The 24626-nt window shown below is 49.3% G+C and overlaps 2 protein-coding genes across 27 annotated transcripts in view; one reads left to right on the top strand and one right to left on the bottom strand.

Annotated features, from left to right (window-relative positions):
* Positions 1–18232, bottom strand: part of LOC6496214 (PDZ and LIM domain protein Zasp) — a 52240-nt gene extending 34008 nt beyond the window's left edge. For 11 of the 26 annotated variants that reach the window (XM_044715289.1, XM_032450786.2, XM_032450780.2 and 8 more), the window contains exons 1-2: positions 16295–16518; positions 6521–6646 (exon numbers count right to left, since the gene is read on the bottom strand). In XM_044715289.1, coding sequence (XP_044571224.1) covers positions 6521–6631 — 111 coding nt within the window. In that variant the 5' untranslated portion in view covers positions 6632–6646; positions 16295–16518. Of the gene's footprint in view, positions 1–6520; positions 6647–16294; positions 16519–18035 lie in introns of those variants that run through there. The other 15 variants (XM_032450788.2, XM_032450784.2, XM_032450787.2 and 12 more) reach the window with 4 other exon arrangements.
* The window catches only part of LOC6494363 (uncharacterized protein DDB_G0283357-like), a 28325-nt gene extending 3912 nt beyond the window's left edge, over positions 1–24413 (top strand). The window contains exon 3 of the mRNA XM_032450794.2: positions 19839–24413. Within this exon, the coding sequence (XP_032306685.1) occupies positions 19855–22314 (2460 nt within the window). The 5' untranslated portion in view covers positions 19839–19854 and the 3' untranslated portion in view covers positions 22315–24413. The remainder of the gene's footprint in view (positions 1–19838) is intronic.
* Positions 24414–24626: the final 213 nt, after the last annotated feature.

Genomic DNA, 24626 nt, shown 5'->3' with positions numbered 1-24626 from the left:
GCTGGAGCCCGAATCGGAGTCTGTTAAGGCGGACTCGGTGAAATTGATAATCAATCAAACGCGGCACTGACGCAGCCAGGCACTTAATCACTGTCTGGTTATCCTTTTTGTTCGCAGGCGTATGTGCGGCGGTCTGACTGGCTGGTTGGCTGGCTGGCTGGCTTAACTTTTATCAATTACGCCTTTCTGCGACTGACAAAGATGAATCACGGGAAATCAGCATTGCATCGCGAAATGTTTGCTCCGCTGGCCGGCAACTCTTTATTAATTCAATTAACGCTCCATTGGCAATTGCTGCGGAATTAGCCTCCGCTTGGAGCCAGCAGCCTGGACAGCAGGTGCGGCCCATCCAGGCAGCTTATGGCCGTAATCAGCCCCCTCTGTGGTTCCAGAGTCGCTCTCTCAGTCGGAGCCAGAAACCGCAACACAAATTTCAACAAGCATGTAAATTTGCTGCCAAGTGCACAAATGCAATTCTCGTGTATCTCTGGAGCACAATCGAATGAGCAACAATGGTTGCTCTTGTGCAATTAATAAAATGTGCGAGTAAATTGAGACCAACCGCAGCCGGAGATGGCTTGAGACCGCTTCCCCTCCTCTTTGTGAACCCGTTGGGCCCGGAAAAGGGCAAGTTCAATCAGCAGGCAACGACAAACACACATCGACAGTCAACAATCGAGAGTCGTCGAGACCGCAGCAGGGTGTCCTCCTCCTGCAGATTCAATTACTCAAAGCCCGAAATCAAAGCAAGAGAAATTTGCCTTCATAATTTGACTGGCATAAATCAGAAACAGACCACGGGGGCGTGTTAGTCTGGCAGACGAACCAGGAGCTGGGGCTGGGGCTGGAAAATCTGGGGGCTTGAAGCAACCCTCTGTACTCTGCCAAGGGAGGCTGGAAAAGATGCACTAATATACCCGCGCACAGAAGCCCGAATTATGACTTTCCATAGTTTGAGGCAAAGACAAAGGCGAACGCCGACACAAACACAAAGGCCGCCTGCCTCCCAGACAGGAGTCAAATAATTAATGGCCAACCCGGGAGAGCATACAAACAAGCTTAAAACGAGCAAAAACACCCGAAACTGAACCGAACAGAGGCGGAGTGAAGCCAAAAAAAAAATCGGAAAAAGACGGGTTAACCTGACGGCGAAGCTCAAGATGCTCTTACTATAAAATATTTTTATGAAGTTTATAATTTGGTTTTAATTAATTTCAACATAGAACTTGGATGCTTTTGGCCGACAATTTGTTTGGAAGGACAACCTTATTTGTGACTTTTCGATGGCAGTGACGCTGCCTCCGTCGAGTATAGCTACTGGTTGGGAAGAGTGTCAACCAACCAAACAGATTTGCACGAGAAGAACACAGCGCTCGCATCGCAGCACAGCCACGACATGGGATCACGTGTGGGGGCTGGCGGCTTCGTCGGTTGCCTTGGATGCCGCCAGGAGCTTGTTATGCACTGTCCTCTCCTGAGTTCCACTGTCTAGACTTTAAGTTGGCTAATAGCCGACTCTGCTGCCTGCGTGGTCCTATACCCTCTCAGAGGATACTATGATTCTGTCGAAAGCGTCCCGCGAAGTCTCTATCTTAGCCGATTTCCACCGGATCCTTGCGGGGAATCTTTGATCGATTTTTAGTTTGATTCTGCGTCAATCTGCACCCCATTTCTTCCCACTTTCTGTGGGGCTACCCCTTCGAAAACCATGTGGTTCCCCATTCGGTCCCTTGGGATGCCTCTAACTTGGCCAATTTCCGCCGGATCCTTCCGGGGAATACCTTGATCGATTTGTAGGAGGATTCTGCATCAATCTGCATCAAGACCTACAAACGAAATTTTTCATCCATTTTCTTCCTACTTTCTGTGGGACTACCCCTTCTAAAATCCTGTTTCCCCATTCGGCCCCTTGGGATGACTCTAACTTGGCCAGTTTCCACCGGATCGTTGCTGGGAATACCTTGATCGATTTGTGGGACGATTCTGCGTCACTCTGCATCAAAACACTCAAACGAAATTTTTGATCCCTTTTCTTCCTACTTTCTGTGGGGCTACCCCTTCTAAAACCCTATGTTTCCCCATTCGGCCCCTTGGGATGACTCTAACTTGGCCAGTTTCCACCGGATCGTTGCGGGGAATACCTTGATCGATTTGTGGGACGATTCTGCGTCACTCTGCATCAAAACACTCAAACGAAATTTTTGATCCCTTTTCTTCCTACTTTCTGTGGGGCTACCCCTTCTAAAACCCTATGTTTCCACATTCGGTCCCTTGGGATGACTCTAACTTGGCCAATTTCCACCGGATACTTGCGGGGAATACCTTGATCGATTTGTAGTTCGATTCTGCGTCAATCTGCATCAAAACCTACAAACGAAATTTTTTATCCCATTCTTCCTATTTTCTGTGGGACTACCCCTTCTAAAACCCTATGTTTCCCCCTTTGGCCCCTTGGGATGACTCTAACTTGGTCAATTTCCTCCGGATCCTTGCGGGGAATACCTTGATCGATTTGTAGGACGATTCTGCGTCAATCTGCATCAAAACATACAATCGAAATTTTTGATCCCTTTTCTTCCTACTTTCTGTGGGGCTACCCCTTCTAAAACCCTATGTTTCCCCATTCGGCCCATTGGGATGACTCTAACTTGGCCAGTTTCCACCGGATCGTTGCGGGGAATACCTTGATCGATTTGTGGGACGATTCTGCGTCACTCTGCATCAAAACCCTCAAACGAAATTTTTGATCCCTTTTCTTCCTGCTTTCTGTGGGGCTACCCCTTCTAAAACCCTATGTTTCCCCATTCGGTCCCTTGGGATGACTCTAACTTGGCCAATTTCCACCGGATACTTGCGGGGAATACCTTGATCGATTTGTAGGACGATTCTGCATCAATCTGCATCAAGACCTACAAACGAAATTTTTGATCCCTTTTCTTCCTACTTTCTGTGGGGCTACCCCTTCTAAAACCCTATGTTTCCCCATTCGGCCCCTTGGGATGACTCTAACTTGGCCAGTTTCCACCGGATCGTTGCGGGGAATACCTTGATCGATTTGTGGGACGATTCTGCGTCACTCTGCATCAAAACACTCAAACGAAATTTTTGATCCCTTTTCTTCCTACTTTCTGTGGGGCTACCCCTTCTAAAACCCTATGTTTCCCCATTCGGTCCCTTGGGATGACTCTAACTTGGCCATTTTCCACCGGATACTTGCGGGGAATACCTTGATCGATTTGTAGTTCGATTCTGCGTCAATCTGCATCAAAACCTACAAACGAAATTTTTTATCCCATTCTTCCTATTTTCTGTGGGACTACCCCTTCTAAAACCCTATGTTTCCCCCTTTGGCCCCTTGGGATGACTCTAACTTGGTCAATTTCCTCCGGATCCTTGCGGGGAATACCTTGATCGATTTGTAGGACGATTCTGCATCAAGACCTACAAACGAAATTTTTGATCCCTTTTCTTCCTACTTTCTGTGGGGCTACCCCTTCTAAAACCCTATGTTTCCCCATTCGGTCCCTTGGGATGACTCTAACTTGGCCAGTTTCCACCGGATCGTTGCGGGGAATACCTTGATCGATTTGTGGGACGATTCTGCGTCACTCTGCATCAAAACCCTCAAACGAAATTTTTGATCCCTTTTCTTCCTACTTTCTGTGGGGCTACCCCTTCTAAAACCCTATGTTTCCCCATTCGGTCCCTTGGGATGACTCTAACTTGGCTAATTTCTACCCGATGATGGAGCAGAGCACCTTGATCGACTTGTAGGCCGATTCTCTCCCAATATGCATCATACAAATGTTGACGAGAATGTGCACAGCACAATGGCACTTCGGAATCTGCAAGGGTATTCAAGGTTCGCCGCTTCCGAAGATAGACTTCCAATGGTTTTTTATTGCATTTTTTACTTCCGACCAAAAGCCAGAAATTTGTAAGCCGAATTTGTGCTCTTGTATTACTTATTTGGTCCATTATTTGTGCAGAGCTTGGCTTTCGCTTTTATTTGACTTTCGCCTTTTGTGTGATGCTTTTTATGGTCAAAAGCGAACCCCGCACTTGATAATGAAATATAAACGTGGCTGCTGTGTGTGTGCTGCCGGATGAGTGGGTGAAAATCCGTGGGCACAAAGCTTATAACACACAGGACATACAGGACACAGGACAACAACGGAAGCAACAGGACAAGACTCCATTCTGGCGGTCTGGCCTCGAAGACTGAGCTGCCAGGGAGAAATCATAAATTAATCCGATTTAAGCGGCTCAGTAGCTTATTTTTATGCCTCGGGTTTCGAGTTTTTGTTATTTAATGAGAGCGGGGATTTATTCCCGTCTCGTCCTGTCTCGGTCCATGTGTCGCATCTTGATGGGACCAGCATTTAAAGGACACCAATTTGAGTGGCAGTGGCTCGGGAGCCAAGGAGCTGGCATGATTGGATGCTGGCGATGACTGGATGATGATTTGTTGTCAAGGTAGAAGAGTCCTTGAGTGGCAAGTGCTCAGTTGGGCAGAGTGGCGGAGTTCAGTCGAGTTCGTTGGGCTCAGTACCGCTGCACAGGAGCAGGGCTTGTGTCCTGGAAACCAAGGAGCTCAGTTGCGGTGCACGGGGCAAAATGGGTGGCGAGTAAAATATATGAATAAATTTTCGTTTCGGTTCCATGGAAACCATTTCATAATTCCACGTTTATTGTATTATTGATCAACCCAAGATCAATTGTCTTTCCCTTTCCCAGCATGCAAGCTTTTCTCTCCGTGTGCCTCATTATAAAATAAGTTTTACGCAGCATCCTGCGGAGGAGGAGTGTTTTAGGAGCGCCATTCGAAATTCAATTGAGCTTGAAGTGTTTGGAAGGCAAAAGGCAGTGGATGAGTGTGCATTCCGCCCAGATTTATGAGCGGAAAAAATGCGGGGACTCGACTAGATAACAGACAGCGATTGGGATTGTTTCCCGTCCGCAGTGTGTAATCCGCAAATATTTCCATTTCAAATTGCGCGAATTGCGTTATGTATGCTCTGTGACTCTCGCATAAATTTCAAACGAATCAGTTCGGCCAATTTTTCAGACCCATTTGCTGCCGAAGCGGCGCTTTTGGCCATCACTGTGGGCGGCGGGAGGCTGCTAATTGGCAGAAGTGCTTGGGTTAGAGTCGAAGCAGCTCGCTCCCGCAGTAATCCGCACTCCGTTGTTGTTCGTTCTTATTTAATTTCGTGTTTTAAATAGCCCGCTGCAGCTCGGAAAAGAGACATTGACACAAATCCACAGCTGTTTAAATAGAAATTGCGCATTTAGCGCTGACCACGCCCCCTCGAAGCCAAACACAAACAGAGCAAAGAGCTCCCAAAGCGCTTGTGTTGTTCCGAACGAGCCAAAATATTTACAGATTATTTTCAGGGCAGACACGGGGCCACAGCAGCTATTACCCACCTCGAATCAATAATTGGACTTATTGCGGGCTTGTTCTGGCCCCATATCACCCACAGTACCCCAATAATCCAATAGCAGCCAGCTGCCTTTATGACGGGTACAATAGACCTACTCTTGACTTTGACTTCTGTCTCTCTAGACTTTGGTGCGGCATCCTTATCGCGCTGCCTTTGAGTCATAAAGTTGTTTCCCAGAGGCCTCGACGCGATCAGGCTCTCGGCAGGCATGATTCACTCCGTTTTAACCGAGAGAGAGTGTTTTTCGCACAGAGTGTGATTAACTCTGTTTAGTATCAGCATCAACTCATGCCTAAATTTATCTGGACTGTTTGTCCCTGTTTCCGTGCCACTAGATTAGATAGCAGAGTGTGCACCATCTCCCACTCGCAGTCTGCGCAGTCTTGCCTGCTAAGTGCAAACTGCAGCCATTAAACGGCAATTAATAAGTTAGGGCAATGGTTTAAAATTCCCATTGCACGTCGATATTAAACCGCGCGGCACTCCGATATAGTATAGTGCGCCGCAAGCGCTCATAAAGTTGTCAAAATGATTTAGCAAAATTTGTTGTTGCGTGTCGCCGCAAATGTAAAATGTTTCGAGATCTGTTATGAATGTTTAACAAATTTTAGTTGGGTTTTCCGTCCGTCCGTCCGTCTGTCCGTCCGTGTCTGTGTCTGTCTATTTGCGGGGGTTACATATATCCGTGCGTATGTCTGCCGCTTTAATATGGCCAGAGAATATTTGTTGAAAATTGGGAAAAATTCAGTTTTATTTGTTTTGGGTAACGTGCGCAAAAATCGCACGAAAGCGACCACAAAAAGTGAAACTTATATCCACAGATTTATTTTTATCAAACAAACAAAAGCGGGCGAGCACTTAAACACATAAATAAATTAACTGACAAATAATATTCACTTTTTGTTCGCTTTTCAAAGGCTTCCACGGCCGTACTCGAATTCAGATGTGCCGGAACACACAAGTGGTGTCTCCGAACACACAAGTTCCATTTGTCAGTAGAGGCATGGGCCATCGCCCAGCGTTTATCGGAAAAGGGTCTGGGGTGTTGGCTACTGGCTATTGGAGGCACTTACCTTTTGCACCAGCAGGGGCTGGGCGAAGTCCACGCCCCCCTGCAGACGGAAGCCCCAGGGCTGGGCATCGAAACGTGACAATTTGATTTGCAGCAGCTGTGGTTGGGCCATTTCTTCTAGCGCGGACTGTAAGGAATCAGAGCAGAGCGGAGGGCGGTGCGTTAGTAATAATGACAATAACATGGCGTATACTTGATATCACGTACGCGGCTAATTAATGAAATCAAAACCCGGACTCCCGACACCCGACGACAAACAGAGCGCCAGAAAAACACCAGACAGAGGAGAAACATACGTGGCGAGATTGCTCTTTTCGGCCACTAATAAAGACATTATTCAGGCATGTCCAGGCTAATCCTGCCAGCAGTTGAACGGCTCCTGCCACCACACATCCCCCAACGCAGCCAGTTGCCCGTTGCCAGTTGCCAGTTGCAGCTGCATGCAGAAAAGCTGCTGCGTCGTTTTGTGTGCCAAACTGAGCCAACATATTCGGCTGACTGACTGCAGCAGGCAGCCACGCAGGAGGCCCGGGCCGTGCTCGACTAGGGGATACCCAATCGATGGGTTCATGGCACTCCCGATACGAAGTCTCACACTCGGACGGAAGGAACATGTCAGGGAACAGAGCCACAATCACGTTCTGGTTTCCCTTCAACTGCATTCGTCAGGCCTGGCTACTTCAGAATGTGAATAATAGGTGTGTCACGGAGAACTCTGAAGGTGGAACAGTCAGCGACTAAGTATCTCGCTTCTGGAAACTTCAATCGATGACTTCCTAACTGGAACACCCAGTGCGTCACTGCTTTCCAGGGTGCTGGACATAAAACGAGTTAAACTTTGTTAGATATAGCCTTTTTTTGCACACACAGAACCCCACACCCCATCCCACAGAGCGGGAGGAGTGCATCCCGGCTGCCGGAGTAGGACTGCGAAGGACCCCCACACTGGGGCCCGGCCGCACTGAGTGCTGTAAGTAAGCGCACCCCGAACGGCAGATGGAGCCGTGTTGTAAGTGTGGCTTACACGGGTTCCCGTCTTTCCTTTTGTCCCCAGCTCCGGCCCCAGTCCCCGCCCCGGCCCCTGTTGCTGTCCGTCCCTGGGTCCTGTCGTAGTTTTTTCCGGGAATGGCTTTGTAATTTGTACGTGCGTGGGAGGGGCGGGAGCGGAGAAAGGGTGGAGCCGAGCGGAGAGTGGGCGGTGGACTCGGTTGTCTGTTGATTTAGTTTGCTGCATAACAATTTTGCTGAGTGTTGTGTTTTTTATTAGCAAAGACACATTTGCTCCGTGTTCTGCCCCTGCTCGCTGTAAGTGTGCTGGATGGAAGACACTCAAAGTGGAAGTAACTACATTAAGCTATTAAAACGACAGCAGCTGTGGAGCTGGGAAAATCAGGGAGCTGCTGCCAGTGGGCCAGGCCCCGTGCCAGTCCCACTCACATGCACACCCATATGGAAAAGAGACATTTTAGCACACACAGCAGTTTAATTAACGTTAAGTGCGGGTGGTAATGGCTCCATCTCGAGTCCAGGTTGCAGGATTCAGGTTTCGGGCTCGATCCCCGCCTCCTGCCTCCTTCCACGGGCTGGCCCGTAACACGTTGGCGGCATTTGCATGTAAATACTTTGTACGCCAGGAAGTTGGCCCATTAGACGCCCGGCCAACCGACGACGACTGCACATGCACGGGAATAATTTAATTAAAATATTAAATAAATGCCGACTAGTGTTGGAGGATGTGTTGGTGGCAACTCCACGGATCCAAAGTGCCAGACTGAAAGGTGAAATGCGCAACAACACGGAAGTGCAACCGCGAACGCTTTTCCCCCGCGGAGGAGGAGGAGGAGTGCTTAGGGCCTGAAGGAGGAGGAGTGAAGGGCCGTGGCTAATTACTGGATTGGATGCTCTTGCATCCGGCGAGGATGCTCCTGATCTGACACAGAAAGTGCCCTGTTGATAGGCCAAAGTATCTATCTTTCCATAGCTCTCTTCCATCCGACATTGTCCACAGAAAAAATGGGGAACTCTGTTCCAGGACAAGCCTCCTTGCGCTCCAGAGGAGCCGTTTGAATACGTATCCCCCCTGCGGGCCTGACCCACTTTTCCCAGCTCGCTCCTCAGACTTGAAGGCCGTGGGCGAGCGGCGGCGCAAACTTTCCATATGCAAGCAATTTGTAAACAAATTATTTGATCCTCAAACACAACTTGCTCCGGCAACTTATCAACTTGACGCCGCACAGGCACCACTACAACAAACAACGACAACAAATCCAAACTTGGCCAACCATGTATCATTAACAAAGTTGTCCAGCTGCCAGTCCCACTGCAGCTTTATGACTAATAACCAAATGCCACTAAGCCAGTGGCCCAAGGGGGGGTGGGGCCAGGGAGGCGACACGTAGCTGCGTAGCCCGTTTCCGGGTACAGTTGAGGGGCCGTGCCCCAAAGGCTACCCGGGCAGTGGAGCCGTGCAGGCCGAAAAACGAGTTATCGCTAATAACTTTTACACACAATTGGCAAATTACAATTTATTTATGTGACCGTGTGGAGGGAGGAGCCCCTCCCGGCCTGCTCCTGCAGCTCCCATTTGATTCACAGCGAGGGCAACAAATCAATTTGCATGCGGTAATTCGGAAGATTTATTGGCAGCGCCTGTGGGGCGGGGATTTGAGGGCGTGGCCGGCCGTTTCGATGCAAAAACTGAAAACCGTGGAAATTGAATAAGGTTCTTGGGGGGAATAATTTGTAAGCCGATTGCCAGTCGATGCCAATACTAGTCCATTATGGAAATCGCGGGCCGCTCATGAGCTGCCATTACCGGGGGAATCAAATTGATTTTGGACGCCACACAGTCATTAGCAGTCGGGTGCCGCCAGAATGGTGGCAGATCGGCGGAGAGAGTGTGGAAAGCAGACAAAGATGGTAAAAAACACAACAGAGGCTGCCTCGAAACTGAAACCCAACTGAAGCTGAAAGAGTCTGAGTCGATGATGGTGGTGCTTGCCACGGATGATGTCATGTTGCTAGTGGCTAGTAGCTAGTGGCTTTTGGGGTCGACAATTCGATTTGGCCATTTCGCACGCTGCTTGGCAGCACTCTCGGGCTGGCTGGAACCTATAGTACCAATAGCACACCCCCCAGACATGGAAACAGGTGGTGGTGTTTACTCTGGAATATCTGTTTACCGAATGGAACAGCTTCACTCCGTAATGAGCCAACTAATTACGGCTGCCGTCTCTCCAAAACTCTAAACAAATCGGGTATTAGACAAACAGTGTGCTGGGAACATCGGAATTGCATCGCCAGCCGGCCATTTCAACACACTAATAAACTCCACAAGGGAACAGCTCATTAAAAGCCACTCGAGTGGGGCGGCTACAGCAGCTCCTCCGCTTCCATTTCACCATTTTGCTGCCTGGCTGTGGTCGGGCTGCTCCTCCAGGCCTCCTTGCTGCCGCTGTCAAGTGGCCGGGTCCCAAGAAGTTGGGCCAAAACTACTTCAGAGATGCGGTTGGAGCTCTGGCTGCTGGCTGCTGGCTCTTTGGGCCAAACAAAAGTGAAGCCAAGCCCGAACCGGAGTCTGGGAGCTGGGAGCTGGAGCGACGACATATTCACCCACTAACTGCCAGAAGTCGGGAATCAGGAGTGGCAGGACGGAGGCAGACGGCTGTCGGGGAGTAACAAGCCATGCAAATGCCGCACGGCAGCAGGCGGCAACAACGTCCATATGTGTGGCAAAGTGCTCGCAGTCCTCCAGGGACCGGTGGGGCAGGGCAGGAGCACGGCAGCAGAGGACCCAGCGCCAAGTAGTGAACGCGTTGATTTCGCATTTATGCAAATTTCACGTACACTTCAAACTGCTCAACGCTTTTTGCTCGTTTATTTTTTTCGGCTCGCTCTTCAGTTTCTTCTTGTGGCCCGTTTTTTCGAGCTCGACGCGCTTTTGTTGGCCTGGCCGAAACTAAACTTTGGCAACTGCTGATGGAGGGGGGGGGGGGGGGGGGGGGGGGGGCTGGGGGAGGTCGTAGAAATTCTGCCCGGGGCGAGTGATTTCCGAATACCGTTGAATGTGAATGCGAGAATGTGGGAATGGATCTTGCGAAGATTGGGGCTTAGCCGGCCACCAAGCCGAGATGTGAGGCATTACAGGGTATGTGGAGGCGGCCCTCCTGCCTGATGCAATGTGACGCGACGTCATGTGTGCGCTCGTGCTTGCGGCTAACAGGACACGTTTCCCACCACCCCCACTCCCACGCCCACTCCCTCCCCTTTAGGGCCGCCTGTTGACGACGCTGTTGCTCTTCAGCCTTCAGCTTTCAGTTTCCAGGCTGTCTAATGCAATGCGCGTGCTAAATGGGCGTAACTCGACGGCGCGACGACTCGGTGTTTTTCCTCCTCCCCACTTTTTCGCCGGGCGGCGCCACCAAGCGCTGAGAGCCGGGAGCCGGGAGCCGGGAGCCGGGAGCTGGGAGCTGAGAGCTGAAAGCTGAAAAAGTTTCGCTCACACCGGCACACGTCTGCAACTGTCAGTGCATCAAAACACTTGAGTATTTGAAAAAGCGGAAAAATAATAAAGTGAAAAGCGAGGGGCTGGGGGCTGGGGTGGAAAAAGGAAAACTGTGCCGGGGAAAAACAACAGCGGAGAGTTTTCTTTTTGTGCTGCGTGTGTGCTGCGCGATATTTTTAATATTTCTGCACTAGGCGCAGAATAGTAGAGGCTGAGGCAGAGGCGGGGGCAAGCAGAAAAGCTGACAAAAGTGACACTTTGCATGCATTCTTGCAGTTTCTTTTGCGATTGTGTTCCTCGCTTTTCAAGAGCGGAGAGAGTGGGGAAAGTGGGGAGAGCGGCCGGCGGGGCGAGTGCAAGTGACATTGAATGTGGCACTTTTTTCGCTAGCCATGGAAGCACTCAGAGATACGCAGAGGCAGATACAGGTACAGATACAGATACAGATACATAGACACTGAAGCCGAGGCGCGCCAACCAGAACAGCAGGTGGGCGCAGAGGAGGAGGCGTGCCACAAGTTCATTACCACATTGTAGTCCCTCCGCCCTGGCGCTGCCAGCTTTATTCCATAATTCCGCCTACAACAGTGTGTGCAGCGGGGTTTTCGAGCATTTTTTGCCGATTGGCCGAGTTCAAATATTTGCCAGTAATTGCATAAATTTCCACAAATAAAATATGTAGATTCTGCAGCTGGGCGCAGTACATATGTGCTCGCTTATGTATCTGTTGACAGCACATGCTCCCCGCTCCGCAATGAGCGGGCAGTTTATGCGGCAGTTTGACTGCCGTGTGCTCGGTCGCCATAATTGTGCTGGATGCTAGGACCGCGCGAAATTTGATTAATATTTCGCGCATATTTCTATGAGAACTGGGCGCGAATGCAAATTTTAATCAGAGATAGTTGCCAGCGCTGGATGCAATTCGAATGCGATTCGACGGCGATTGCGTTCGATCGGAGGCATTTCGAGCGAAAATCAACAAGGGAACCGTGCTCACTGGCATGTGGCAGGGCAAATATTTGTTGAGCCGCGTCAAAAATAGAGGCAGCTTTAAAGCCGGGTGCCACACATCCGTGGCTAGATTCCAGTGCCAAAAAAACAAGCTTTGTTCGATAGCGGCAAGATGGCCACATCTCTATTCAGGCGGGGAAAATGTAATTAAATCTAATAGAAAACAATCAAAAGCCAAATCCCATAAATTAAACGTTGCTGCAAAAAAGGCAGCAAAAAGGCAATAATGCAATTTTAAATCTGTCACTGGAATAGTTAATGCCACATTAGATGCTCTGAGCTAATAAAGCGTAATTATCGGCGCATTTATTTAATTAGCCGCACAAAGTGCGTGCAACAAAGCCTCAATCGCGGCCCACTCCTGGCCCAGTTTAGAAAACAACTGTCCTGTAATGACAGTTTAATAGGCTCGTCCATCTGCCGCCGCGAGTGCGGTAATTTAATTTAATCTCGTTCCAAAATCACGGCGCTAGTGCGCGGCCGTAGTGCCAAGCCTAAGAGGGCCTCGAGATACCACTTCGGGGGGGGCCGACCCCCTCATTATGCAGGCAACGAGATTATCGGGGAATGCATGTGCCATTTGATTTAACAATAATGAACAAAATGCAATTAATTGAAAACTATTCGCTGTGTGCGTTTTTTGTTCCTTTGTAATTACCTTTTGTGCATAATTGGTGGGCTTTAATGGCTTAACAAAATGCGATTAACCGAATGCAATTGCAAAATGCAAAATACAAAATGGAAGTGAGTCCCAACGACGGGCAGCAGACGGAAACAGGTCGGCAGACCCGGCTATAATTTTTCATCAAAATCGAAATCGGACGAAAATGTTTCGGCACTCCAGACCCAGGCCGAGGAGCACTTGTTGCGCCACGAGGGCCGCCCTTAACTGCCTGTCCTTAGCCCGGCTGTGACAGTTTACAAAGTGCTGCAATTAAGGCTGACAAAGTGCCCGACTACCAGCTCTCAGCTCCCAGCTCCCGGCTCCTGGGGAACGAAGAACATTGTGAGAACATCGGGAACAGTCGAATGAATTTGTTAAAACATTTTCCCGGCAAGTATCTGTTGGATATGAATTAATCAAAAGCTAAATTAAATGCCGAGCATTTGCATCGCACTGCTGGCTTCCTCAGCAAACAATTTGTCTTAACGGGCGGGGACAAGTGTCACATTCGAATTCTTGGCGTTGGCGCAGCTTAAAAATACATATTTTCCCGAGGAGAACTATTTCGGTGACGGACGCACACGGCTGTTTCTCTGTGTCATCTTTCCGCCCCTTCCCTGCTGCCCACTCGGCGGGGTGTTAATGGTAATTGGAGCTGCATCCCCGCCGGAAGGTTGGCCAGTGCACAGGGGTTAAGGTGGCGAGGTGGTCGTTGATTCCCTGCCCCGAGGCCCTGCGCCGCCGGTCCGTCCTCACTTTCGCTTTCGCAAGCGCCGAGCGACAATCAGATTTTTTGATATTTGTGACTTTGGCATTGACGTCTGCAGGGGCTGTCGATCGAAATAGACTTGGCCCGAAATACCAATTCAAATATTAAATAAAATATCGCGCAGGGCCGTGGGCGCCTCGGAGGCCACTCGGCCTTCTCGGTTTTGATCTATTTTTCTGAGAAATAACTTTTGGGTTGCGACGCGGAATTTCGTTTGATTCCCAATCGCCCGATCGCCCAATCGTCCATTATAACTCTGGCAATTAATTCCCGATTCTCCGGGACACCGCCTCCCCCAAAAAGAGGTGCACGTAGATGCTGTTTGCTTTGTGATTTATGAGCGCGCGCCGCTCGAAATTTTATAATTTGTTTCAACGGGTAACGTGCATGGCCAAAAAATAAATATTTTCCGTTCGTTAAATCCATAAACAAAGCCCCGCTCTGGAGTGGGGTCTGGGATGATGCGGGTTTCCCCACCGTAGCAGTCAGTGGCAGTGGCAGAGCCGACTCAATCGCAATATCTCGATGGGTTTTGTGGCTTTTGCCGAGGCGATGAAACCAAAAATTGTTTGCCAGTCACGTTTGTGGTGCAGAAAGAGCAGAGGCACAGCCTCGGGGGACCGAGGGACCGGGGGCTAGGGCAGTCTGCACTTCTTCGTGGAAGATTTTGCGTCTGTGGGCGTTTATTTTGAACGCATTGCGGTTATGTAATTGCGAGGCGTCAGATACGTGATTACTTTTAGGCAAATTGCCGCTCGAATCGCGCATTGTGTAACTCTCCTCCTTCAGTTGCGATTTCTCGGCTCTCTGCGAAAGTGTGCCGTTGGACCGAGCTGCTGGCCAGGGGAAAGTGATCCAATCGAGTGGGCTGGGAAGAATGTTAAGGTCAGGGCTGCGAAATGTCTCGATGGCATCGGTGGCATGACTCGGTTGTTAGAAGGGTGCAGTCGAGCAGGGGGTTCGGGCTCGCGTGGGGGGGTGGCTAGGTGGCCGTCCGTGAATTCAAGATCCTCCAAATGAGGTCATCTCTCTGAAATGGCGTTCAGACCCTCCCACTCCCAATGCCGACCCGGGTCTCTGCACCGTTCTTGGGTTGTCTCTCGGCTCTTGTTTCGCTTGCCTCGAATGACATGCGAGCCCGGAGTGCATCCAAAGTGCTCGAAACAAAGAGCTAAATATCAAGAAATGTGCTCGACTCAGCAGAGGGGAAGTGCAATCCACCATGTCGGTTCGCGAAGGTTGCATTCCTGAGGAATGATTGGCGAGAGCGCTGCGGAAGGCGAGCGCAAGCTGCCTCTGCGAGAGCACTAATTAAAATATTCGCCAAGCTGTTTGCAGTTTTTAGAGCATGTCTCCCCGCCCCCAGCACCCCCTCCCCGCCGGTGGAGTCGGGCCGTAAAATATTGTCACGCACGCCCAGGATGGAGGCGAAGTGCCATTCTAATGAGCTCTGCTACATTTCCGCGACGGCCCTAATTTACGATTCCCGGCCTGGGCAGGAACCGCGACTATTTCTGCACTTGCCCCATTAATCTGCTTGTCGCCCCAGAGACGGCTTCTGATGGTCAGATCTCCTTATTACTTTCCGCTTGTTTCCCACTCACTCCCATCGGCGGGTGATTAATCCCGCCCTGGCACTCCCAGAGTAAACAAAGGTCGTTCATTCATAAGCAGGCTGACCACTAGCCCATTCAGCTTTTAGAACTCGGTGGGTAGTATCTTATCGGACGCTGATTCATGGGTGTCGAAGTGCCGATGGCTCGCCCGCTATAATTAAAGGGTGACCCACCAGAAGCCACTATCCAGCGGACTGGAGGGAGCGAGGGGTTAATGAACTTGCTGGCCAGAACATCCCTGGAACCTGGGACCTGGGGCCGGGGAGAATCAACAAGTCTTGATCACGACGGAATTACATCACAGGCTACGTACTTCAATGGCGAATGGAGATGCAAGCGGAGAGCACCCCGTGGACACCGATGGCAGAGGCGGAAGAGAAAGAGAGGCACTCCCCTGGCCGAAAATAGATCAAGCGAAAAGGAAAACCGAAGAGCAGCAGTGCGAATATCGGGAAAGGCACTGCTTTTCCATTTTCATTGCGCGACGACCTAGAGAGCTAGCTTCATTAATATGCTGTGCTTTATCGCTGTATCCGCGAGATATGTATCTCGGGCATGTTTCAATATGTCTCAGAAACTGTGGCGCCAGCCCGCCAGCCAGAAACCCGAAATCAGGAGGCGGTGCAGGAGGTGGCCGCAGCAACATCCGCAGCCGCACTTTCGCAATTTGTGTATCTGGCAGATATTGTATCTGGCGGATAGCGGATGGCGAATGGCTAGCGCTGACTGACTGAGCGAGAATCTTCGGAAACAAATCCAATCTGCGCGCAGCCATTTCGAAGCGCTAAAAATAATCTCACCTTGAAAAGTTTCTACATTTTTTTCGCTTTTTGACTTTTGACTATATAAAATTTTATTCAATTTCAACGAGCCAGAGATCTACGACGTATCTCTTGGCTGGCCGAGTATCTGTTCCTCGGCCGAGCCAAAAATGATATATACGACGTCTCCAATAAATATCCAAAAAAATGATCACTCGCCAGAAAATTGTTTTTCAATTCAAACGGAATACAAACGGGCACCGATTTTGGTTTCGTAAGGGCTTCTGCTCCCCGCTAACCTTACACTGACACACCACACTGTACTCGATACTGCATACTGTACATAAGCGGACTGCGGGGCGGTATCGGGTCTGATTCATCTGCCGCAGGATCGGCGCAAAAGTAAGGCTATTGTATAACCTGCTGATATATACTACGGGTGGTACACACTTTGCTGATTTCTTGGACGACGAGGACTCGGTAAGCGCCTGATTCCGATCGGGTGGCTCGGTTGGACTTGGACTCGGTGTTTTAGTTTCGATTTAGATGGATGTGGATTGGGTTCAGATCGGTTTCGTATACTCGAGGCGATCGTGGAGCACTGCCAGAGTTCAGTTCTTGGGCGACGTTACTAAGCGACGATTTTCTCTCAACTAAAGCAAAAACCGAAACCGAAAAATTTTATGTGCATTTTGTGCCGATTTTCGAACACAAAAATCTTTTCAACCACATCGCCAGCGTCGCCGTCGACGCTCCCGTCTGCGTCGCAGCCGCTGCTTTTGGGCCGTGCGAGAGGAGGCTATACGCCGTATAGCATACGGCCATATAGACATTGTTGGTTCTCGATTCCGAACCGATTCGCTGCAAAGATACAGATACAGACGCAGCGCCCAAAGCTACAAACGCCAGACGTCGGCGACCACGACCACGTCCACGGCTGCCAATGTCTGTCTGGCTCTGGCCGCTTTGTTGTTCTCGGCCGGGATATGTATTTTGTTATTTGGCTAATTGTTTGTATTTGTTTTCGCTCGCAAGCTTTTACGGCCCAGAACGGTGCGTTTCGGGGCTATAATAAGGTTTAATGCTATTGCGAGATGAAAGGTGGCAGAATGTATTTGAATTGATTCGATCGAAGGACTAATATGCAGTTGGCCCCTCAGTCCATCGCTCAGATGCCAGACTGAAACTCTGAAGTGGCGCCCAGGTGCTCCTAGCCTCTGGCTGGTTTTTGGTGCGAACGGGCTACACCGTCTGGCCGTCGCCTGGTCCAGTGATGACTCCATGGAAGAGAGTATCTGTCCACTGCCGTGTTTCGTTGAAGTCTGCCCCACAACCGATTAATCATTCGTTCGGGGTCGCCCCCACCCTCCTCTAGAGCGCGGAGCGAAGGCCGCCCCAAAATTCCTTGGCTAAAAAAACCCCACTAATTCAATTTCTGGCTGCATGAAAAGCGAGCCGTAAAACACTAATATGTTGTATGTTGGCTGGTGGCTTCCTTGCTTAAATACACAAACACATTTTTTCGCCAGTCTGCGCTGATGCGGGTGCTGGGGAGCAATCAAGCAGCGAAACGAAACGAACTGAATCGAAGCAAACAATCCACAAAAAATAGTGTTCGAGAACATAGCGGGCAGTGTGGATAAATATGTATAATATAGCAAAATATTTGGATGTTTTATGCGTGTCCACATCACTCCGAATCAGCGGCAGCGGGCGCGCAAACAAGTAAACAAACAATAAACTCTATTCCGTCCTCTGCGCCCAGCGGCTTTTTAATTAAATCATGTTCGGGCTGATAAAAATAATGTGAAAGAACCCAGCGTACAACTCAATCAAACCGTTAAAACTGAATGTGGTGGCAGTTCCTCGGCAGCCGATTCTGATCAGCAGCAGAGGCATTAAGTTATTAGACATAAAGCTTGTCGAACGGCGACTATCTTCGGTGGGGTTCTGGCAGCCCCAAAGAGTGGTGGATGATAGTGGCGGCCGCAAGCATCTTGCTTCTTGTCCATAAAACACTTTTACTCTTAATTACGCATATTAGTCGGCGATCGGCTTTCGGGGCCGCTGAGTCAACGGTCAAGCTTTGCACAGATGAATCACAAGGGTCTCGAAACCGGCTCCGATCTTTCCACTGGGCTTTGGCAGGAGGAAAAGTGCCAGAAACTGGTCAAGACCAAGACACACTTACACTTCACTCGCACTTGTTGGACTTGCTCTGCGAAAATGGGAATCGGCTGTTGGGAGTGGTATCTTTCGGGTTGGATTCGGTTTCTCGAGCACTGAATTCTTTGGGGTTCCGTGTACACTTTTTCAATTTGTCGGATAAGACGTTGGGCAAGACGGTGGGCGAGACAACCGCGCGCGATCGTTGCGTTCGAGTGAATGAGAGGGCTCGGATCTCGGGTGTTTGGAGTCGCGGCTGGCGAGCGAGCGAGTCTCACAGATACTCCGAGGCATCCACACACTCGCACCGCTGCCACTCTCTCTCTTTCTCTCCTTCTCTCTCGGGGCAACAATCAACAGGTAAGCGTCCGCGGAAAGGTGTGCAAGTCTCTCTCCCTGTATCTGTATCTGTGTCTGTATCTGTATCTGTATCTGTATCTGCAAGTGTGCATATGTGTCGCTCGTGTGCCGCACTTGCTGATAAGATAAGCACACAAGGAAAACACCACGCCGTAGGGTAAGCGAAAGCAAACATAAACAAATGCCAGGCGGTGCCGAGACTTTCTTGCAGCGGTGAGGTAATTGCACATTGGATCCATCAATATCTTGGGCTGGACCTGGACCTGGGACTGGCCAATTCGCACAACTGCTTCGCCGCGATTTTTGCGCGCTGGGGCATTCTATATTTAGGTTGCATGCCACATTGGGCCGAAACTGGTTCCTCCAGTTTCCTGATAATCTGGGTGACGGCTGCGCGGCCCAAACAACAACAGCAAACACGTTATATTCGCGGATCTTGCCCGATTTGCCCTTTTAGCGCCAAAACAAAAGTCGGGAGCTGCATCGCGCTGAGGGCACTCTCTCCGACAGTGGGCCACGGATCCCCACCTATTTCGAAGGAGCGACTAGAGGGGCCGATAGTTAGATAATTAGTTCGAGTAATTTGGGGAGCAGCGTGCGAAAATCAGACAACTGCACTGCAACTCCTTCATAAAAGTGCCATTAAGCTGCGCAGTTTGCCAAACCGGTTAGAGCCTCGCAGAACGCCCGCCGTGGGCTTTAATGAGCGTGCTAATCGGGAGCATGGGAAATGGGAGCATGGTCGACTAGCTGCTCTCCAAAGACACCAAATCAGACAGAGAGAGAGAGAGAGAGAGAGAGAGAGATAGTGGGGGAAGAAGCGACAGTTGGGGGAGAGGAGAAGACACCTCTACCAGACACCGGGTCAGCGCCGGGCAAACATTACTACGCATGGCCACCGCGGGGGCCACCGCGAGAATCGAGAATCCGATTCCGAATCCCAACCCGAATGCGAATTCTGACTCTCGGACACGGGGGAACTGTTTTGTGTTTTGTATCTGTATCTGTATCTGGCTTATCAGCAGGCCGCTCCAACTGACAAATTGATAAAACAAGACCGGAGCTGGTAGCCCGGGGCGTGGGAGTGGGAGTGGTAGTGGGCTAGTGGGCTCCACCTCCCTCCCTCCCTCTTTCGTTAAACATTTCCATGCCATGGAGATGGATGAGATGAGATGAGAATGGATGGGACAGAGTCTGGGGAGTTCTGAGAACTGACAAGATGGATTTGTGACACTTTGGAGACAGCCTGAAGGTACTTATTTTAATAAGGTGAAGACACAGCAGTGCTAGGTGGCGCTCAAAATTCCACGAAATGTCACCAAGTTTATGAAATAATTAGTTTTTAAAGCTATTCCTTACCTTTCCCACTTTTTCAAAGCAAAATCAAAACGAACACTCTTTCCCCTTAATATCCCCCCCTATCTTATATCTTAAAACATCTCTTAATAGATTACTTTTCTCGGCACAGACCAACCTCCTTCAAAATGGCCAATCCGCGCAAGTTCAGCGAAAAGATCGCCCTGCAGAAGCAGAAGCAGGCCGAGGGCACGGCGGAGTTCGAACGGATCATGAAGGAGGTCTATGCCACGAAACGGGACGAACCGCCGGCCAATCAAAAGATTCTGGAGTGCCTGGGCAACCAGGAGGGCAGCCAATCCTCGCCAGGAACGGCCGGGAATGGCGGTAGCGGCGGCAGTGGCACAGGCAGTGGAGCAAGCGGCGGTGGAGCCTCGCCGGATGGCTTGGCTGGCGGCGGAGGCGGTTCACCGACGGCGTATCGCGAGTCGCGGGGTCGGAGTGTGGGCGTGGGCCCGATGCGACGACCCTCGGAGCGAAAGCAGGACCGGTCACCGTACGGCAGCAGCTCCACAACGCAGCAGACTTTGGACAACGGCCAGCCCAATCCGCATCTCCTGGGCCCGCCCACGTCGGATAGTTTGTGGCGTCGCTCCAACTCCGATTCGGCCCTGCACCAGAGCCTGAATATGGCAGTGGCGGCAGAAGCATCTGGCGGATTCTCCACGGATCTCAACTCTCTGCACGCCAACTACCAACAGCAGCAGCAGCAGCAACAGCAACATCAGCCGGTCCAGCAACGATCTCACTCGCCGCATCATGCGATAGGCAGGAGTTTCAGTCCGCAGGCTCAGCGCCGGAAGTCGCCGATGCTGCAGCCGCACCAGCTTCAGTTGCAACAGCTCCAGCAGCAGCAACAACAGATGCAGCAGCAGCACCAACTGATGCAGATGCAGCAACAGCAACAGCACCAACAACAGCATCAGCAGCAGCAACACCAGCAGTTGCAACACCAGCAACAGCAACAACAGCAGCAACAGACCACGCCATATAACGCCAAATTCCCGAACTCACTGTTCCGGCCGCTACAGGATCAGGCCAACTACGCCAACACCGGCTCCCTGCCAGATCTCACAGCACTTCAGAACTACGCACCCCAGCCGCAGCCGCAGCCGCAGCAGCAGCAGCAGACGCTGCAACAGCAACAGCAGCAGCAGTTGCAACAAACCCTATCGCCGGTCATGTCGCCGCACAATCATCGTCGGGAAAGGGATCAGTCGCCGAGTCCATTTAGTCCAGCGGGTGGAGGAGGAGGTGGAGCGGGTCCTGGGTCTCCATATCACCAGCAGCAGCCCTCGCCCACCAGCAACGCGCAACAACAACAGCAGCAACAGCAACCTAGCAGCTCGCCACACCTGTCCTTCACCAATCTGGCCACAACGCAAGCGGCCGCGGGATCGGGCACCTTCAATCCCCTGCCGACGCTGGGGCCGCACAATGCCACCGATTACCGCCAGCCACCGAATCCGCCTAGTCCGCGCTCCTCGCCCGGCCTCCTGAGCAGCGTCTCGGCCACGGATCTGCACTCGAGTGCGCCGGCCAGTCCGATCCGCCACCAGCAACAGCAGCAGCAGCAGCAACAAGTGCCACAGCAGCAGCAGCAGCAGTTCGATACCTCATACAACAGTCTGAATACCTCGTTTCACAGTCAGTTCGAGATCTTCTCGCTCGGCGACAGCAATTCCTCGCCGGAGCAGCAGGGATTCGCCAACTTTGTAGACTTTGATGACTTGAGCGGCGGAGGCAGCGGTGGCGGCAGTGGAGGAGGAGGCGGCGGTGGCGGTGGCAACTCCGGAAGCGGAGGCAGCAATGGAGGTGGTCCACTGACAAATGGCTACAACAAGGAGATGCTGGACTTTAGCGAGCTGAGCGGCAGCCCCGAGGCGAGCGGGAACAACAACCACCTGCGGAGGGGGGGTGTCAACAACCTGAACAACAACGGGCTGAGCAATGGAGTCGGTTCGACGCACAACGGAAGCACAAATCTTAACGGAGCGGGGAACAATAATAGCAGTAGTAATGCGGGAGATCCTTTGGGGATAGCTGCATCGCCAGTTCCGTCGCCTCTCGGATGTCCCAGCTCTCCGCTTCCAATACCCATGTCGGCACAGGCCTCGCCGCAGCAGCAACACCACCACCACCACCATCACAACCAACATCAGCAACAGCAGCAGCAGCAACAGCACCTGCAACAGCAACAACTGTCGCTATCGCTGCACCATTCTCCACACCACTCGCCGATGCATTCGCCGCATCATGGGAATTCTCCGCTGTCGAGCAGTTCACCCTGCTCCAACTCCAATGTGCTGCTGAATCACCACCAACAGCAACAGCAGCAGCAGCATCACCACCAGCCACATCACCACCAAGGAGCGTCGCAAAGTCATACGCCCACGACAGCGAATATACCTTCGATTATATTCAGTGATTACTCCTCCAATGCGGACTTCTCGAGGGAGATCTTCGACACCCTGGACCTGGATCTGGGCCAAATGGACGTGGCCGGATTGCAGATGCTGTCGGACCAAAATCCCATCATGATCGCCGATCCGAACATCGAGGACAGCTTTCGGCGCGACCTCAACTGATACTATGAGGAGGCTGTTGCGGCCATCGAAAGCGGAGTGCTGCTGGAGGATACCTACCAGGCGCTGCTGGGATCCGGATCGGAGCAGGACGAGCTGGCAGCAACAGTTGAGGATGCAGCCGAGACCGCAGCAGCCGTAGCTTTGGCAGCCGAAGCAGCATCAGCAGTTAGTGAAAAGGATAAAAAGGAGCTGGAGGTGGTGGAGCTGCTGGTGCCTGGGGTGATGGATGACCTGGTGGACTCCAGCGACCTGGACGAGGAGGTGCGCAACTTCTTCTTTTAGGCCGTTTTCGTTAGCCATTTTTCGTTAGTTTTTAACCGTTTTCGTCCGTGCTTTCGTAGCTAGTTCTTAAAAAGAAAAAACTTAAAAAGAAAAATGAAATTTAGCAAAAAAATCAAGCATCATTAACCCCTAAGTGTACTTCAGTGTCTTTTTACACCCTCTTTCCTCTTAAAAAAAAAAAAACAAAAATGAAAAACCAAGAAAATCCCTTGCCCCTTGCGAGAGTCTCAGATTTTACTTAACTACGCACATAAGTCACTCTACAATTTAAACACCTTATTTCTGTATATAAAAAAAAGGATATGAAAGAGAAAGGATACCGCAGAAAGGCAAGTAAGCGAAAAGCGAAAAAGGATTGAAACCAAAAAGTGTCTTAGACCAACGACCAAAATTATATTCTCTATGCAAGAAAAAATGAAATATCTGTTATCTCTAGCTAATTCAGATTTAAATCTATATACCCTATATGTCCTAGACACCCAACCATATTTCGATTCGTTTGTTCCAGATCCCGAAAGATACATAGATAGCTAATTATTCAGATACCCAGATCTACTAACATAATCCCAATGTGCCGTCGAAGCAATTACTAGAATTTTAAGATGACGATATCGAAACCGATCCCCTCACTTTTCGAATAAAAGCGATAGATAGATATGTACATTCGAGAGATCCTTTTTTCATAAATTCAGTATCACAAACGAGTATCTAACCATACAAATACATATATAGCTGATAGTCCAGGCACAAGTCGACAAATTTTTACGAAAACCATCAAGAATCAAAATCGAACTCAAAACAAGCAAAACTCAAGAACTAAAGGAATTTTTTTTTTTTTTACAAATCTTTAACAATATAGTAGATAGGGTTTTCCAACAAAAAAAAAAAACAAAAAAACGTAACTATCCAAGCATGGAATTACGACTACTCTACCACAATCTACAATATCCCCGATTTTCGAAATCATTTAATTGCAAACTACATAAATAATTACAAATATTTAAGAGTCAAATCAAAGAAAGCTTTATGGCCTGCAACCACAATAAAGAGATCCTGAAATCTAAATATATAATATATACTGTTTATAAATAATATGAATTAATTCGAGTCTTAATTCTACTTAATAATTGTAACAAAAAAAATTGCAAAACAAAAAAAAACTTACAAAAAAAAAGCTTCAAAAGTGCAAAGTAAAAAATTTTTGTTATTTTATTCGAGTACCAGAAATTCTATAAATATACACAACTATCCGTAATATTGGTATATATATTAGTGAGATAATGTCTTTGCTAATCCACAGCCCCCAACAAATAGATATCCTTTTTTTAATTATCGATGTAAACTCTAGTTATAAACTAAACTTAAATGAGACGAGGTATAAACAAAAAAAAAAACGAAAAAATAAGCGACACAAAAAGCGAAGAAAAAGAATTAAAACAAACATTTAAATTTTAAATGTAATTAATGATGTAATTTATGTGGGAAATGCGCGCGCAAAAAAAAAATTAAGATTGATAACATATTTGTTTTTTGCTATTATGTGTTGGAAGTATACACGTAATTAAAAACATAATAATACTAGATAAGTCAGAGAGAAATGCTAATTATAAATTATACTATTAAATTAAATTAATTGTGTATGTAATATATAATTACATTTATAAAGTTTAATGTGAGAAACGACGGTACATCAACACCGGATACCCGGATACCGGAGATCGGAGACCGTAGACCCGAGAAAAAAATAAGCCATAAGATTATATTCAATGTAATAACACAGTTATTTGTTTCAAATAAATCTTAAATTTGATTTTAAAGTCCAGAAAAAAAAACAAAAGAATTTATTTTTTTAAAGTGTCATCATCCAACAGGTAGTTACTCCAAAATACCCCGATTACGTGGGTGGGCGAGTGCATAGCAATTGTTGTTGTTTATTATTATTAATTTTTTTTCAGTTCATGTTATACCTTAATTAAGTGCTAAAATGGCCTAAAATCGAATCCAACAGACACTAGTATCTATTTGATTAG

This window comes from Drosophila ananassae, chromosome 3L (assembly GCF_017639315.1).
Source record: "Drosophila ananassae strain 14024-0371.13 chromosome 3L, ASM1763931v2, whole genome shotgun sequence".
Classification (NCBI taxonomy): Eukaryota; Metazoa; Arthropoda; class Insecta; order Diptera; family Drosophilidae; genus Drosophila; species Drosophila ananassae.
This window is presented reverse-complemented; position numbering and strand designations above follow the sequence as displayed.